Here is a 14,446-nt window from a genome sequence, read left to right on the forward strand (position 1 = left end):
TTTCCCTACAGTCCCTCTATTTTTGCAGTGATATTTTCTATTAGTGGCTCTATTATGCTTAATATGTGTAATGCTGGAGGACTAGAATTTTCATTAAAGCAACTGGTACTTATAAACTGCTAGGATGAGGGGGAAAAAACTAAATACAAGAAGAGAAAAGACAATAATTACCTGTCTTTGATGTCACACAGATCAATGTGTAAATCACTAAAATTCCCCAGAGAACCTTGCTGAACTAAAATGAGGTCCTTGGGCTGGTTATCAATAAAGATGAGCCTCATGCAGCCTTGAAAAGCAGTAATGGGATTTAAACACTGGGAATCGGTGAAATTGTCAGGGCACCCTGCGGGACAAAAGGAAGGAAGGGAAAGAAAAAAGAATGAAGAACGTTAAAATGACCGTCTATTTCTGTTGGGACTTCCTGATGGAAGACTTTGTGATCTAATTATTCCTATTGTTTTCTTTCCTTGCCCTGAACACGCTTTTTGTGTTATAAACCCCACGGTAATCCAGAAAGAGAGCAGCCAGGCAAAGACACCAGGTGGAAGAGTTTCGCATGGGTTGAGCAGAGTGAAATGCCCTTTTGTTTCCTTTACACTGCACAGTTAAAAGTTAACTCCTCCCAGAGCAAAAACCGTGTGGAAATTTAATATTAATAACGGGCCGGATTCTGTCGGGGCTAGGGTGTGGGAAGGGGCTCCGAAGTGGGGATGAGAGGTTGGGAATACGTGCGGGGGATTTGGACTGGAGCAGCAGGCTGTGGAGTGAGGCTCTAGCTGGAGGTGTGGGGCCAGGGATGAGGTTTGGGGTCCAGGAGGAGGCTTCTGGCTGAGGATGAGGGGTTTACAATGTGGAACACGGCTCCAGGCTGGGCAGGGGGTTGGAGTACAGGAGGGGGTGGCAGACTCTGGGAGGGAGTCCGCTTGTGTGAGGGGGCTGGGCCAGGGGATTGAGACACGGGAAGCGGTTGAGGCATGGGAGGAGGTGAAGTGTGTGCACAACCGGGCAGCACTGATCGCAGGCAGCATGTCCCTGTGAAATGGGGACATGTTCCTCTAGCTCCTAGGCAGAGGTGTAGCCAGGCGGCACCATGCGTTGTCCCCACTTCCGCACCTCCCATTGGCCATGGCTTCTGGCCAATGGGAGCTGCAGAGTCAATGCTTGGGGTAGCCACTGTGAGCAAGGGCAGCGCACACCTACATGGCTACCTCTCCACCTCAGAGCAGGAGGGACATGTCTCCACTTCCCAGGAGTTTCATGGAGTCAAGCAGGGAGCCAGCCAGACAACAGCCCGTTCAGCAGTGCAGACCAGAGCCTCCAAGGTCCCTTTTAGTCTGGACATTCCAGCTGAAAACCAGACACCTGGCAACCCTACTGGGAACACCTCTCCTGAGGTCAAGCAGTTTACACACCGGTGGCCTTTTTTCAGCAGGAATGCATTAGACAGCTGCCTTGCTGCACACAACACAGCCAGAGGCAGCCGCGGTGGCCCCACCCAGCTTATCACTTTTATCTCACTGGTCACTCCACTAGGACCTGAGAGACCCAGACACCAAGTCCCACCCTCTGCCGGGTGGTGCTCACTCCGTCTGGACAGCTAGGGGGCAGCACAGAAGGACTGGAGCTAGGGAACTGAGCCTTGGGCATCACACCTCTCAGGTGAGTCTCCGGCCACTGTACTAGTGACCCATTTTCACACTTTTTCCCTCTCTGGCCCACTAAATATGGGACAGAGAGAGAGAAAAAATGACTAATCCAGGATCCACCTGGGAGGTGGCAGAACCTAAGCCCAGCGCGAGCCCCCACACCTATACACACTCTGCCATCCCCTGCCGTTCTAACCACTTTTTGTGGTGCTCTGTGGCTTCAGTAGGAGACCGACATCCAGATGCTTCGAGGGACGCAGCAGTACTGAGGGAACTCTCACCCAGACACAGTAGGCACTGAGTAAGTGGAAGGACCTACAGAGTTTGGAGGGAGTTGTGTGGATTGCAGCGGAGTCAAATGCCTAACGACTAGACGTAGGCATCCATTGTTCAGGCAGCTAAATGCCTTTGTGAATCTGGTCAGGCAGGGGCGAAGTGGACCTGAATGGCTGGGGAGCCCTGGCCGGGTGGGGCAGCAGCTGCATCCACGAGTCCCATCCCCAGGGATCTCCAGTCAGGTGGGGGAGAAACAGGGTCATGGAGGCCGGGGAGCTTTGTCTCTGAGGATCCCCAGTTGGGCAGGGCAGCAGCGGTACCGGTGTCCCACATCCCAGTCAGTGATCCCTGTTCGGGCAGGGGAGAAGCAGTGCCATGGCAGCTGGGGAGCTCCGTCCTGGGGAGCCCGAGCAGGCCGAAGCCCAGTGACAGTGGGGATGGAGAAGAGCCAACTGCAGGGAGTAGGAGTGTCCTGGGAGGCCAGTAGTAGGGGGCTTCCCCATATCCGGCAAATTCCCTCATTTGGGAGGGGTCAGGTCCCAAGGGTGCCAGACAAGAGAAGTCCGACTTGTATTACCTCACTCCCTTGTATCACTTATAACATGCCATAAAAGGCACTTATCAGTGCATAAAACCCTTTACATTCGACTTAAAGGCAGAATTTCTGATTTAAACATATGTGGTGTCTCATGTCAAATACTTGCAGAAGGATCAGCTTCCTACCAGCCCTGCACTATTACACTCAGCTTAGGGAGGCGCAGAGAGAGATACAGAGGTGCTAAGTGCCTCTCCCAAATGTAGACCCCAGAACCAGAACCCCAGACTCCTGCCTCCTTGTCCCTTGCCTAAAACCATCATGTTGGCCAAAGCATTTCAAAACCATAGAATCATAGAATAATAGGACTGGAAGGGACCTCAAGAGGTCATCGAGTCCAGCCCCCCGCCCTCAAGGCAGGACCAAGCTCCGTCTACACCATCCCTGACAGATGTCTATCTAACCTGTTCTTAAATATCTCCAGAGAGGGAGATTCCACCACCTCCCTTGGCAATTTAGTCCAATATTTGACCACCCTATTGACAAATACCCTGCAACTCTTTTATGTGCAGGTCTCCCTCTTCCCTACTCTCTGCGTAGGCTCTGTCACCTCTGTATTCAATGGGGAGGCCAGTCAACTCCTAAGTAGGCCAAAGGATGGAACAAATGCAAAGAGCCCACAGTCAATGGGGCTGCTTGTGAACAGAGGGGCTCAGCAGAAGGGTTCCTCAAAGAGGCCTCTAATGGTCTCCAAAGTTAATACAGGGCCGTAGTTATTTAAGGAGCAAAGAGGGGGCTGGCATAACAACCATTCAGGGGGAGGACAGCCAGCCTGGCTATGTCATAGCAGGAGCATATTGGCTGTTCACCCCTTTGACTGGTGGGAGCCAAATCTCTTTCACCTACATTGGCTTGTTTGTTGCTTTGTTCTCTCTCATGTTCACTAGAGTCGCCTCCCTCTCCCAGCCCTCTCGTACAACAGACCACGCACTAGTCCTCACCGGGGCAAGACCTTGCCATTCATTGAAGCGCCCGACTCCCTGACACACAATGCAGCAGGGGAATTGGCCTTTCAAAGCTCAGCACCTGGACGGTAAAATCTTGCGTCCATCTCAAACCACCTACCTCCGAAATAGTAGCTGTTCCCGGAATAGATCTGCGAGGGGGTGGTCGCGTGGGCAGCAGAGGCCACGTCATTATCCAGCGTCAGGGTGATGCGATGCCTCCTGGCATTTATGCTAACGGAATGCCAGAGCCCATCATGCAGATGGCTGCCTGGAAGAGACACGTGGAGGGTAAAAGGAGAAGAGGGGAGGGGAGAAGGCAGAAGTGGTGTGCACCAAACCTGCTTCGTGTTCAGTCTTGGAGGTGGAGGGAGAAATGTGAAAGCCTGGCTGGGATTGCAAAGAACAGAGAGCAGGAAGTAACCAGCTAAGCTGATAAATGGATGCTTCACTGTGAAGTCCATTTTATCTATTTAAGCACTTCGGAGTCAGCTAGAAAGCGGAGAGATTTTTTTCAAGATCTTCTTTAAAGGATTTAGGAATACAAGACCCCACTGTCTTTCAAAAGACTTGTGTTCTTAACCCCCTTCATCACTTGGGAATGCCCCCCCCAGATTAATAAACTCAAAATATTATCTGGCTACCCAACGTGCGTTGGGTTTGCTGATAGCACTCCTTGAAAGCCAAAATTACCACTCTGCCTGGGGGACATTGCTAATTGTCTCTTTCTTTTGCACATCTCCACAAGGCTGGGAACAAAGCTGACCTTTTGCTTCTTGGCTCTGCGAATCCATGTGACTCTTCAAAGATTGTAATATGTAAGATTCCCAGGTCATTTGTACTCACATGTGCTCACTTGTGCTCTACAAGTCACAGGGCACGATTCGGACTGCACTTACACCCATCCAAATTAGAAGTAATTTAACTGCACTCAGTGGAGGGATGCCAGCTTAAAACTGGTGCGAGCGAGATCCGGATTGGACCGCTAATCTTGACTCTTGCTAATGGGCTTCTCACAAACACATTGCTTTTAGAAGAAGCGAAAAGGCTTAACGATAAGTGAAGGCATGCTAACAATTGAAAATTAAATGCCAAAACTGTGTATGTGGGAAATAATTGAATTAAGCACCAGGAAATGAAACTATTTCCATAAAAGCTTTTGATTAAAGTATGCACATTTTCCAGAAAAAATGGACCCATTTCCAACAAAGAATAGGGCCATTTTTAAGTGAAAACATGTAGCTAAAGTTTGAAACTTGTTCAAGAAAATGGGTCAAATTTGTGTGGAAATGGGTCAAAGATGTTTTTGCAGGAGATGGGGATGTCTACAATATTCCAGTGCTTTTTATGTGCCTGTAGCCCTGTTACCGATATTTTGTGCTTTTTCATGCTACGGTCAGGTTAACTATTTCACAACCACATTAAACACCACAATTTGACCTTCTCCAGCTTTTCCATCATCCTGCCTTTCAATGTAGGAGTAAGTGTAATATTTAGCATTTACTCAGGGGACTTGAGCCAGCTTCCTGAAGAATATCTGTACAGAGCTGCCTCCTCCTTTAACCTTTAACTTTTGAGAGCTTCACAAGGTGAACATGGGTTTTATATGACCACCTCATCCCTCTTAAATGTTATCAAATGAAGATTTTTGCTCCCTTTCAAAGTCAGGGCACGTCTAATATAGCAGGGCTGAAGCTGAAATAAGCTACGCAACTTGAGCTATGTCAACGGCGTAGCTGAAGTTGAAATAGCTTATTTTGGCTTTTGGCGCTGTCTGCACAGCAGGAATTCCAAGAAAGAGCACTCTTCCTCCGACTTCTATAACCCTCATTTTACAAGGAGTAAAGGAAGTCGGAGGAAGAAGTCCTCCAGCTCGACAGTATTTTGACATTATGTCAAAATAACTGCTTGTAGTGTAGACATGGACTTCGTTGTTTCATCAGTTATTCTGAAATAACACTGCTGTGTAGACGTACCCCCAGGGATTTGCCCAGGTCCAGTTTCCATCCAGCATACGTAAATGTTTCTGTTGGGTTTTTTTTAACTACACATTTTTGATTAATGGATTTTTTTATTCTAATCTACTCACTCCCTCGTTATTAGCCTTGGGAAATCTCAGTTCAGAGCCCAAGTGAAAAAAGCATTGCAAAAAAGCTTGGGACGAGTAGGCGACCTAGCAAATGCTGTTGGTCCTGCCTAGGGATTCATCAAGGGAGCTATAATGGAAGTCTTGCAGGAGACCTGCCCAGACTGTGCTTGGTTCTACCACGGAGAGAGAAAAGTTCTCTTATTTAGCCATAGAAGCCAACACAGAGTTGTTCCACACATGCTATTTTAAGAGTATTCTCTCCACTTCCAGCACTCAAAGTCTGCTTTGTGCTATTCCAGCTGGGGAAAGTAGCTGGCTTCAGTATCCAACTAGATTCCCCTGCGTGGCAGAGCTCTGACTATGCCCGTTGGCCCTGTACTTCTGGTGGATAGTGTTCTGCCTCAGAGAGTCGCTGTGACCCTCCACACAGCCTCTTCTTTTCCTAGAGGCCAGGGTCACAGCCTACAAACCATACTCAACACAGGCTAGTCCATAGTATGGGGTGAAACCCCTGTGTAACCCAACCCATGGACAACCCTTTGTAGTGGTGTGGGAATGGTTAGGGGGAACCGGGCTTACCCACTACCCCAGGTTCTGGCCAAGGGACTCGATGGCTGTGGCAACTGATGTGGTTTGTTCTACTCCATGTCTGGCAACTATTTCCCTAGGCCACTTCCCCAAACGATCCCTCCCAGGACCTTTCCAATGATACCTGAGCAGCCTGTCCAGCTCCTCCATACACTCTGCCTGAAATGCAGGTCCCAGCTCCCACTCAGACACCGCTCACTGCCAACTCTTGGGCTCCTTCCCTCCTCCAAATGCCTCTCATTGCTCTGAACTAACAGAAGAGGAGCCCTTTTAAATCAGTCTGAACTGGCTCATGATTGGCCCCAGGTGTTCGGAGTAGCCTGACTCCCCTGTAGCCTGATTCCCCTGGCTCTGGAAGGCTCCAGGTGGTCCTGATTGGCCAGACTGATTCTGGAAAGTTCCTGCTGGTTCTAGGCCTCCCCTGCCAGCTACCTACTTAATCTAGGGCTAACATACATCCCCTTCAAGCATGCTCCTGTAGCCTTCTGGCCTGACTGTGTCACACCTGGACCTCCTCCAGCAGTGTTCATCGCGTGCACCAACCCCTGCACCAAACTCTCTTGGTAGCTCCCAATGAGAGGTGTGGCTTAGGGAAAGGTCTGTGGTTCTGGGTGTCATTGCAGTCAGGAAATGTAGGCTTTCCCTAAATTGCGGCAGTCCTCTTGGGTCCTTTGCAAAATGGAATTCAATCAAATTCAAGGACCTAGCCTTGTGGTTCTCAACTGGTGGTCCATGGTGACTTTTTCGGTAGTCCACGGGAACATTGTCCAAAGTCACATGGCGTGGGAAGGCATCAAAAATCTGTTAGTAAGAAATAAATTCAAACCAAAATGTTTGTTGTCTGCTCTTTTTTATCGTGTCTCAAAAAGGAGGTGGTCCACGAAAATTTTTGATTGGCCTGGCGGTCCGTGGACTGAAACGAGTTGAGAACCACTGTTTAACCCATCCGCTCAAAGGATGGGATTTTCACTACTCTCGAAGGGCAGTTAGTCTGCTGTTTCAAAGGAAATTTAGGTTAATTCTAAAGAAAATGGTTGTTCGGCAGATATCGACCAGAGTTACTCAGATCCAAGCTTTCTTGGTTCAGGCCCAGCAATAATATAGTCAGTGCTGCTATTATTGCTCCAAATAGAAGATTCAGTCTGATAAGGAAAAGCAAGATCCAACTTTCCCTCAGGTGACTGTTCTCCCTTCCCACGTGACTGGCCCAAGGATTAGAAACAGGCCTGGGAGACAGGAGACAATGAAAATACCTGCATTGATCTCCACGGAGTTTTCTGACACTCTCTGAATGACAAGTGTCAAGCTGCCAGCGTGGAGATACAGCAGGACGACTCCAGAATCTTCAGACAGCTCCGTGGACAGAAGCAGCCCATCTTTGTTCCACGTTCGAAACTGGAAGCTGACGGACAGCCCGTCAATCTGGGGGGTGCCGGGTAAAAGCAGATAGCTGCTGCTGGAGCTGACAAAGGTGATGGGAACAATTCGTGGCTCTGAGCAGGAAAAAGTCACGTTGCCCTACAAAACAATAAGCAGTAAACATGTCAGGCTGTTGGTTTTTTACCCCCATTGGGAGACCTTCTTTAAACAGTTGCCCTCAAAGCTGGCCTTGATTTGGGGATTATTTTGCTCTCCCATAGGAGTTTGAAATATAATACTTTTATATGCTCTCCATATGTTGACACCAGCAAGTTTCTTGCTGAGACGCATTCCACGACAGATTTATGCACAAGCTAAGACAGACACACCTTGGAGCATCAAATTATGAGGGGCTGCTGTCTCAGAAAATCCCTTCTCATTTTTAGTTGCATCCTCGCCTATGTACCAACATATATGTAAATATAAAACTTTATTAGGTCTATTTCAATTGTCCTTTCTGTTAGAATAATACACATTTTGGTAATGCTATGTGGCCTCTTAAACTTGATGTAGTTGAGGCAGGGCTACTCAACAAGAATGGGTGTTTTTCCATTGACCAAAAAGGGAACAGCATCAAACTCTTTGTTTACTAGATTAGTTCTTTCAGAGATTACATATATGGTGGTTTATATGCATTTAGGCCTGGTCTATATTGGAATCGACGTGTCTTAAATCCCTGTCCACACAGCAAGAGGTCAATGGGAGCAAACACTCCTTTCAGCTTCCCGTATTCCTCGCACGGAGTAAGCATACTAGCCAATAGGGGCACCCTCTGAGTTTGATTTAGCATGTCTTCACTAGACCTACTAAATCGAACCCTGGAAAAGCGACCATGTAGGGCCAATGTGACCTTAGATAATAAAATCTGTGTTGAGGCAGTGGGTGAGAAACCTCACCACATTGTTTTATTCCCCCTAATCGTACATGTATATCTACCACGCTGTGAACAACAATGACCCCTTGGATTTATTTAGCACCTCCCAAACACAAAAGACTTCATAGGATGCAGAGCATTGTTGTGTCATTCTGTTGTACACTATTAAGCAGCCATCACTTCTCACCCCAAAGTGCCTGCACTTCAGAAGCAGTGGGTGAAGTTGCTCCTCCAATCCGCCCTGTGATCACTGTGAATGAAATGCTCCTAAATGTCATTCTAATTACACAGTTTTCTACCTCTGGGCTAAGAGGTGTTAGGGTTTATCCACAAGTAAAGTTATAAAATAGTTGGTTAGGATGAGAAGCCTAATTAATTAAATTAAAATTCAAGGAGACATTTAGGTAGATTGAAGGCAAGCACCCCAAGTGTAATATGGCGATTGGGGACTTCTAACCCAGACGGCTTCAGTTCGTTGTCTGACCGCAAAGAGACAGGCAACACCAGCAAGGTCTAATCACAAAGCTCTTTATTGAAGAGCGCACACGACAATAGAGAGCAGCCCGTCTCCACCGAAAACCAGCCGCTGATTTCTATAGCAAGTGGGGTTATATAGACAGTTCCATCGCATCATCGACTATTCACTTAAGCAACCCACCCCCCTTTGTTAGTTAGAAACTTCTAGCATGGATGCATACCTTGCCAACTATACAAGGTGGCCTTGATACATCAGCAACTTTCTTATTAAGACAGAAGGCAAGTACCAGCCAACGAGGAGACAGGGAGTTTCCTTATCAGTTCCTTAAGCAAGCTGTTCAGCTCGGCAAGTACAGAAATGCAGCTTTTCGCTTATCTCATGCCCTTGCTCAGCTCATGTCTCAAATTTTATTCAGGGACTACCCAGAACCCTTTGCTGGACTCTTCTTGGTCTGTTTTAGCATAACCGCCCTAGGCCCAATTTTCTGTGACCTAACAGGGCCAATGTTTTAAGACTAATCTCTAGCACAGATTCTTATTACTGCACAAAACAACGTAGAAACAAATAGCTGGATGATTCCATTTTGATTATAATGATTAGGTAGGATGGCACTCTAACCCACATCCTTCCATTTGCTGTCTCTACAGAAATAATTTTTGAGATGTTACTACAATGCTGCATGTACAACAAAATTATGGAAAGCCAAGTAAAAAAAATCATATTTTCAACAGTATCCTTAGGATGTTTAGTACCGTATCCTGCCAGCAGCCTCACTGAAATCAGTGGGGCTCCTTGAAATATAAGGTACTGAGGAGTAGTTCCATTCTTCACATTATCTCAGAGCTTATTGTAGCCGGTAGGTGGAGAAGATGCCCTATTGTTTATTTTCAGGGCTATTCCATGTTGATTATCTAGCCCAGCCACTCGAGTCAGATAACAAAAACTTAGCAATTAATGAGACCAAAACACATTTACAGAATCATATTTCTTCAAAGCTGGAAAATTGCTGAAGCTAGCTTACAAGAAGCCTTGTAAAATACAGACTGGAATCTGATAAACCCATTGAAGTGAAATGCTCTCTCCACAGAACAGCCTCTCATTAGAGTGGCTATCTCATTTTAACAGGATAATTATAATGAACAAAGCATGACTGATGTGTAGGAACTTGTATGGTGCTTGAAGAATGCCTTATTGAAATGACATGACAGGTAAAAGAACTATACCCTATCATTTTCAAGACCTCTTCTAGTCTTTATTATTTTCCATGGGAAATTTAATAAAGTGCCAGAAAGAGAATTAATGAAACTGTATGAAACAAACTCTCCGTAGATTATTTTTCTAGGTGCAGAGCTGTTTGCACCAAAACAAGCAATGGCAAAAGGAAACGGAAGGCTTCTCCAGTGTTCCCAGGAAGCTGTGCACTTGAGTGGCCATGCAGAAGAGATTCAAATGCCTCCCACGTGATTGGCAGAGTGCCCACAGCATGTGATTCTACCAGTAGTACACATCTGCATATGCTTTGGTGCAGATAACATTTATTCTGCACATGGATGGGGAAAAAAGAGGGAACATTGGGCATATCTTGTGTGAATTATTATTTAGAAGCGCTTATATGTTTATCCAAATTATCTGGCCCTCAGTCACCTGGGAGCTAGGATGCAAATTTGCCTATAACCTTTTAAATGTTTCTAGTATAGAAATGTTTGGTTTAATCTAAATAGGAGATACCAGAGCCCCAGGAAGCACTGGGAAGTAATTAGTTTGAATTAGTCTGGAGAATAGTTATTTTGAAATAGCAGCACTGGAGCATCCACAACAACACCATGCTGAAATAACCATTTTGAAATTAGCAATATTCCCTAAGGAAAGCAGGAGTACGGATTTCAAAATAACCAGCCTGTTATTTTGAAATAACAGATTTAGTAGTGTGGACACTCCCCTTATAAATGTGACCTAAGGGAGGCTATTTTGAAATAACTCCCTAGTGTAGACCATGGGAGCCAGAGGTACATCTACACAGTAGCGGTATTTCAGAGTAACTGACTTTATTCTGGAATAACATAGTGCACATCTCTACTACCAGCCTTATTTACAAATAATGTCAATTTGGAGGACTTCTTATTCTGATTCATGGTAACCTTCATTTCACAAAGAGTAAGGAAAGTCGAAGGAAGAGTGTTCTTCCTTTAACTTCCTGCTGTGTAGACAGCGCCAAAAGCTGAATTAATCTATTTTGACTTAAGCTACGCAATTGAGGTAGCTGAAGTTGCATAGCTTAATTCAGCTTTAGCCCTGCAGTACAGACATACCCCTACTAGGAAATCTGCCATGATGGATTAAAAATTGAAGTCTATGTCACCTGGTTGAATTTATATAGAGAATTTTAGTTAAACAAAATATAATTTAACTGAGTTCGAATTTAGTCAGGATATTGAAATAAATATTCCTATATTTGAAACATAGATCTTAGCATCTTAAGTACTTTAAGCAGACTTTTGTGTCTCATCTGAAAGTCAAAACACAACCTCTTAGCAACATGTTAAGGTGAGAGTTTAGCGTTTACCCATATGGAAAAGTTACTTACTGAATAATTAGTGCAGATTGATTTTGACTGATCTTCTATCCACATGCTAATGTACAGGGCTCGACAAATCTGTGTATCTATTCACCTGTGGTGAGTAGATTTCAGCCGGTCACCCCGTTCACCGGCAGTGTGGGTCTGGTGCATGCGCAGCGCGGGGGTGGCAAGTGGATTTCGCCGCAGTTTGTCGAGCCCTGCTAATGTATATAAGAACATAAGAATGGCCATGCTGGGTCAGACCAAAGGTCCATCCAGTCCAGTACCCTGTCTGCCAACAGTGGCCAATGCCAGGTGCCCCAGAGGGAGCAAATCGAACAGGTAATGATCAAGCGATCTCTCTCCTGCCATCTATCTCCATCCTCTGACAAACAGAGTCTGGGGACACCATTCCTTACCCAGACTGGCTAATAGCCATATATGGACTTAACCCTCCATGAATTTATCTAGTTCTCTTTTAACCCCTGTTATAGTCCTAGCCTTCACAGCCTCCTCAGGCAAGGAGTTCCACAGATTGACTATGGGCTGTGTGAAAGAGTTCCACAGATTGACTATGCGTTTTTATTTGTTTTAAACCTGCTGCCCATTAGTTTCATTTGGTGGCCCCTAGTTCTTATATTATGGGAACAAGTAAATAACTTTTCCTTATTCACTTTCTCCACACCACTCATGATTTTATAGACCTCTATCATATCCCCCCCTTAGTCTCCTCTCTTCCAAGCTGAAAAGTCTGTCTCTTTAATCTCTCCTCATATGGGACCCATTCCAAACCCCTAATCATTTTAGTTGCCCTTCTCTGAACCTTTTCTAATGCCAGTATATCTTTTTTGAGATGAGGAGACCACATCTGTATGCAGTATTCCAGATGTGGGCGTACCATGGATTTATATAAGGGCAATAAGATATTCTCCATCTTATTCTCTATCCCTTTTTTAATGATTCCTAACATCCTGTTTGCTTTTTTTGACTGCTGCTGCACAGTGTGTGGACCAATCCTCCTTCATAAAGCTGACAAGATTCAGAGAGCTGTAAAGAATACTATGCAAAGTATCCTATCTATTAATATGGGAAGTGGGAATGTTTTGCAAAACAAAAGGGGTTAAATTTGTAATGAATACTATCCACAAAATTAAATGTTCATTGGCAGAGAAATCGGATGAGAAGAGTCTGATCTCTAGAGACAGAAGAGGGATCAATTATGTACAGCTCCTAGAAACTCCAGCTAACTGAGCTCAGGCGTTTGAGAGGTCTCATGAAGGGTGAGATGTCTTAATTGGCAACATGTTGATGGAAGTCACTGCAGAACTTTAGTGTTCAGGGAAGAGATGGAACATTTTTTTTTTTTTTTTTTGGTGAGAGGCCTGACTTGAAGATAGTGTTGCCAGACAGTTGATTGGGTATAAGTACGATATCACACAGAGCTTGACTGTAATCCAAAGCCAACTGGCCTCTTTCCAAGGACTTCTGAGGATTCTGAAGCAAACCCTAGAATCACAGACACTAAGGCTACTTCTGCACTGAGGAGCTATCCCAGCGTGCCGGAAGTATCCTGAAATAGCGATTCCACATCTTTAAAGCGGCCCATTATTTTAAAAGAGATTCCATGAGGGTTAAGGGATGTTTTGGAAGAGCGCTTTATTTCAAAATTTGGCACGGTGCAGACAGTTAGTGCAAATTGTGTAGCTTATTTCGAGGTAAGGGTGCAGTGGAGATGCACCCCAACAAACCATTCACCTTTTCTTGCCCTTTATGTAGTGTGACGGGGCAGACAAGCCCGCACTAAAGGGCAGAAGGCAGCCCAGGCCCAGCTGGCGGAAGGAGCCCCACCCATCCATCCCTGCTGGGCATGCTCCCAGTGAAGCCCAGGTATAAGAGCAGAGAGGGCCCTGCATGAAGGAGGGCAGGAGGAGGGTGGAAGGGAACAGGCAGCAACCCTGGTGTTTCTGCAGCAGCTGAGGCCAGAGATAGAGCCAGCAATGGACTCTGGGAATAAAGCCAGCAACCAACCCCTGCCTGAGAGACCGGAGTGCCCGCAACCTTGGCAGCAGCCCCGGCAAGTACGGACTCCAAGGCAAATAGACCACAGGGGAACCAGGGCATGGTAGGAAGCAGCCCAGGGCAAAGGACCCTGGTAGAGGGGCATTGAGTTGGTGGCGCAGTTGAGGGGGGGATGAGCCCCTCGACATGTAGTCCCTGTGGCTTGAGAAGAAATAGGGGAAACTACTAGTCGAGATACGATGAGACAACGAGAAATCAGAACATTACAGAGAACAATCACCTGAACAGCAATCTTCTATGTTTAGCCTACCGAAGGAATACAGACCAAAACAACAGCATGAATAGGAAGAGCAAGTGAAGAATATTTCTGTGCTCTTACTTCTCCTGAAGGGACAGGGGATCTTTATTCTGCTCATTAACTACTCTGGGGATAGTATGCAATAAAGCAGATGTGTTTTGTCCGGGGAGCGTCGCAGGGAGAGAGGTCAAATGGCTGATAAGTGGACAGAGTTCAGATTACCCGGGCATAAGAAACAGCCTCATGTATGTTAATAACAGAGTAGAAGAGGGTCATGCTGGTTTTATTTATTTATTTCGAGATTGTGCCCTACCAGGAAAAGTATCATTTAACAAAAGTAAAGCATTCAATAGACTGAAGTATTTTCCCTGTGGGACTCCGGAGGATTATATACTTGGTTAAACAGCTCTGAGATTTTTTTTCCCCTCTCCCTCAGCCTCTTGAGCTTTTAGGTCACAGGCCAACATTGTAACAAAAGATTTTACAGCGTTTGCACTTGCAGTAACTGAACATTATCACTCCATAATATTCAGCCCTCGCTGAAACTTGGCAGCAAGTGATGGGAACCGCTATAAAGCTACTTCGAAAAAAAAATTAGAAATCCTTCCCATTGGGGAGGGAGTCCTAGCAAGGGAGGGAACCACAGCAAGAAATAAATTAAAC

General features: G+C 45.9%; 1 protein-coding gene across 1 annotated transcript in view; it reads right to left on the reverse strand.

Moving 5' to 3' along the window:
• The window catches only part of CNTNAP5 (contactin associated protein family member 5), a 461,788-nt gene that overhangs the window by 210,343 nt on the left and 236,999 nt on the right, over positions 1–14,446 (reverse strand). The window contains exons 8-10 of the mRNA XM_075933060.1: positions 7,392–7,656; positions 3,583–3,732; positions 172–343 (exon numbers count right to left, since the gene is read on the reverse strand). Of these exons, the coding sequence (XP_075789175.1) occupies positions 172–343; positions 3,583–3,732; positions 7,392–7,656 (587 nt within the window). The remainder of the gene's footprint in view (positions 1–171; positions 344–3,582; positions 3,733–7,391; positions 7,657–14,446) is intronic.

This window comes from Pelodiscus sinensis, chromosome 7 (assembly GCF_049634645.1).
Source record: "Pelodiscus sinensis isolate JC-2024 chromosome 7, ASM4963464v1, whole genome shotgun sequence".
Classification (NCBI taxonomy): Eukaryota; Metazoa; Chordata; order Testudines; family Trionychidae; genus Pelodiscus; species Pelodiscus sinensis.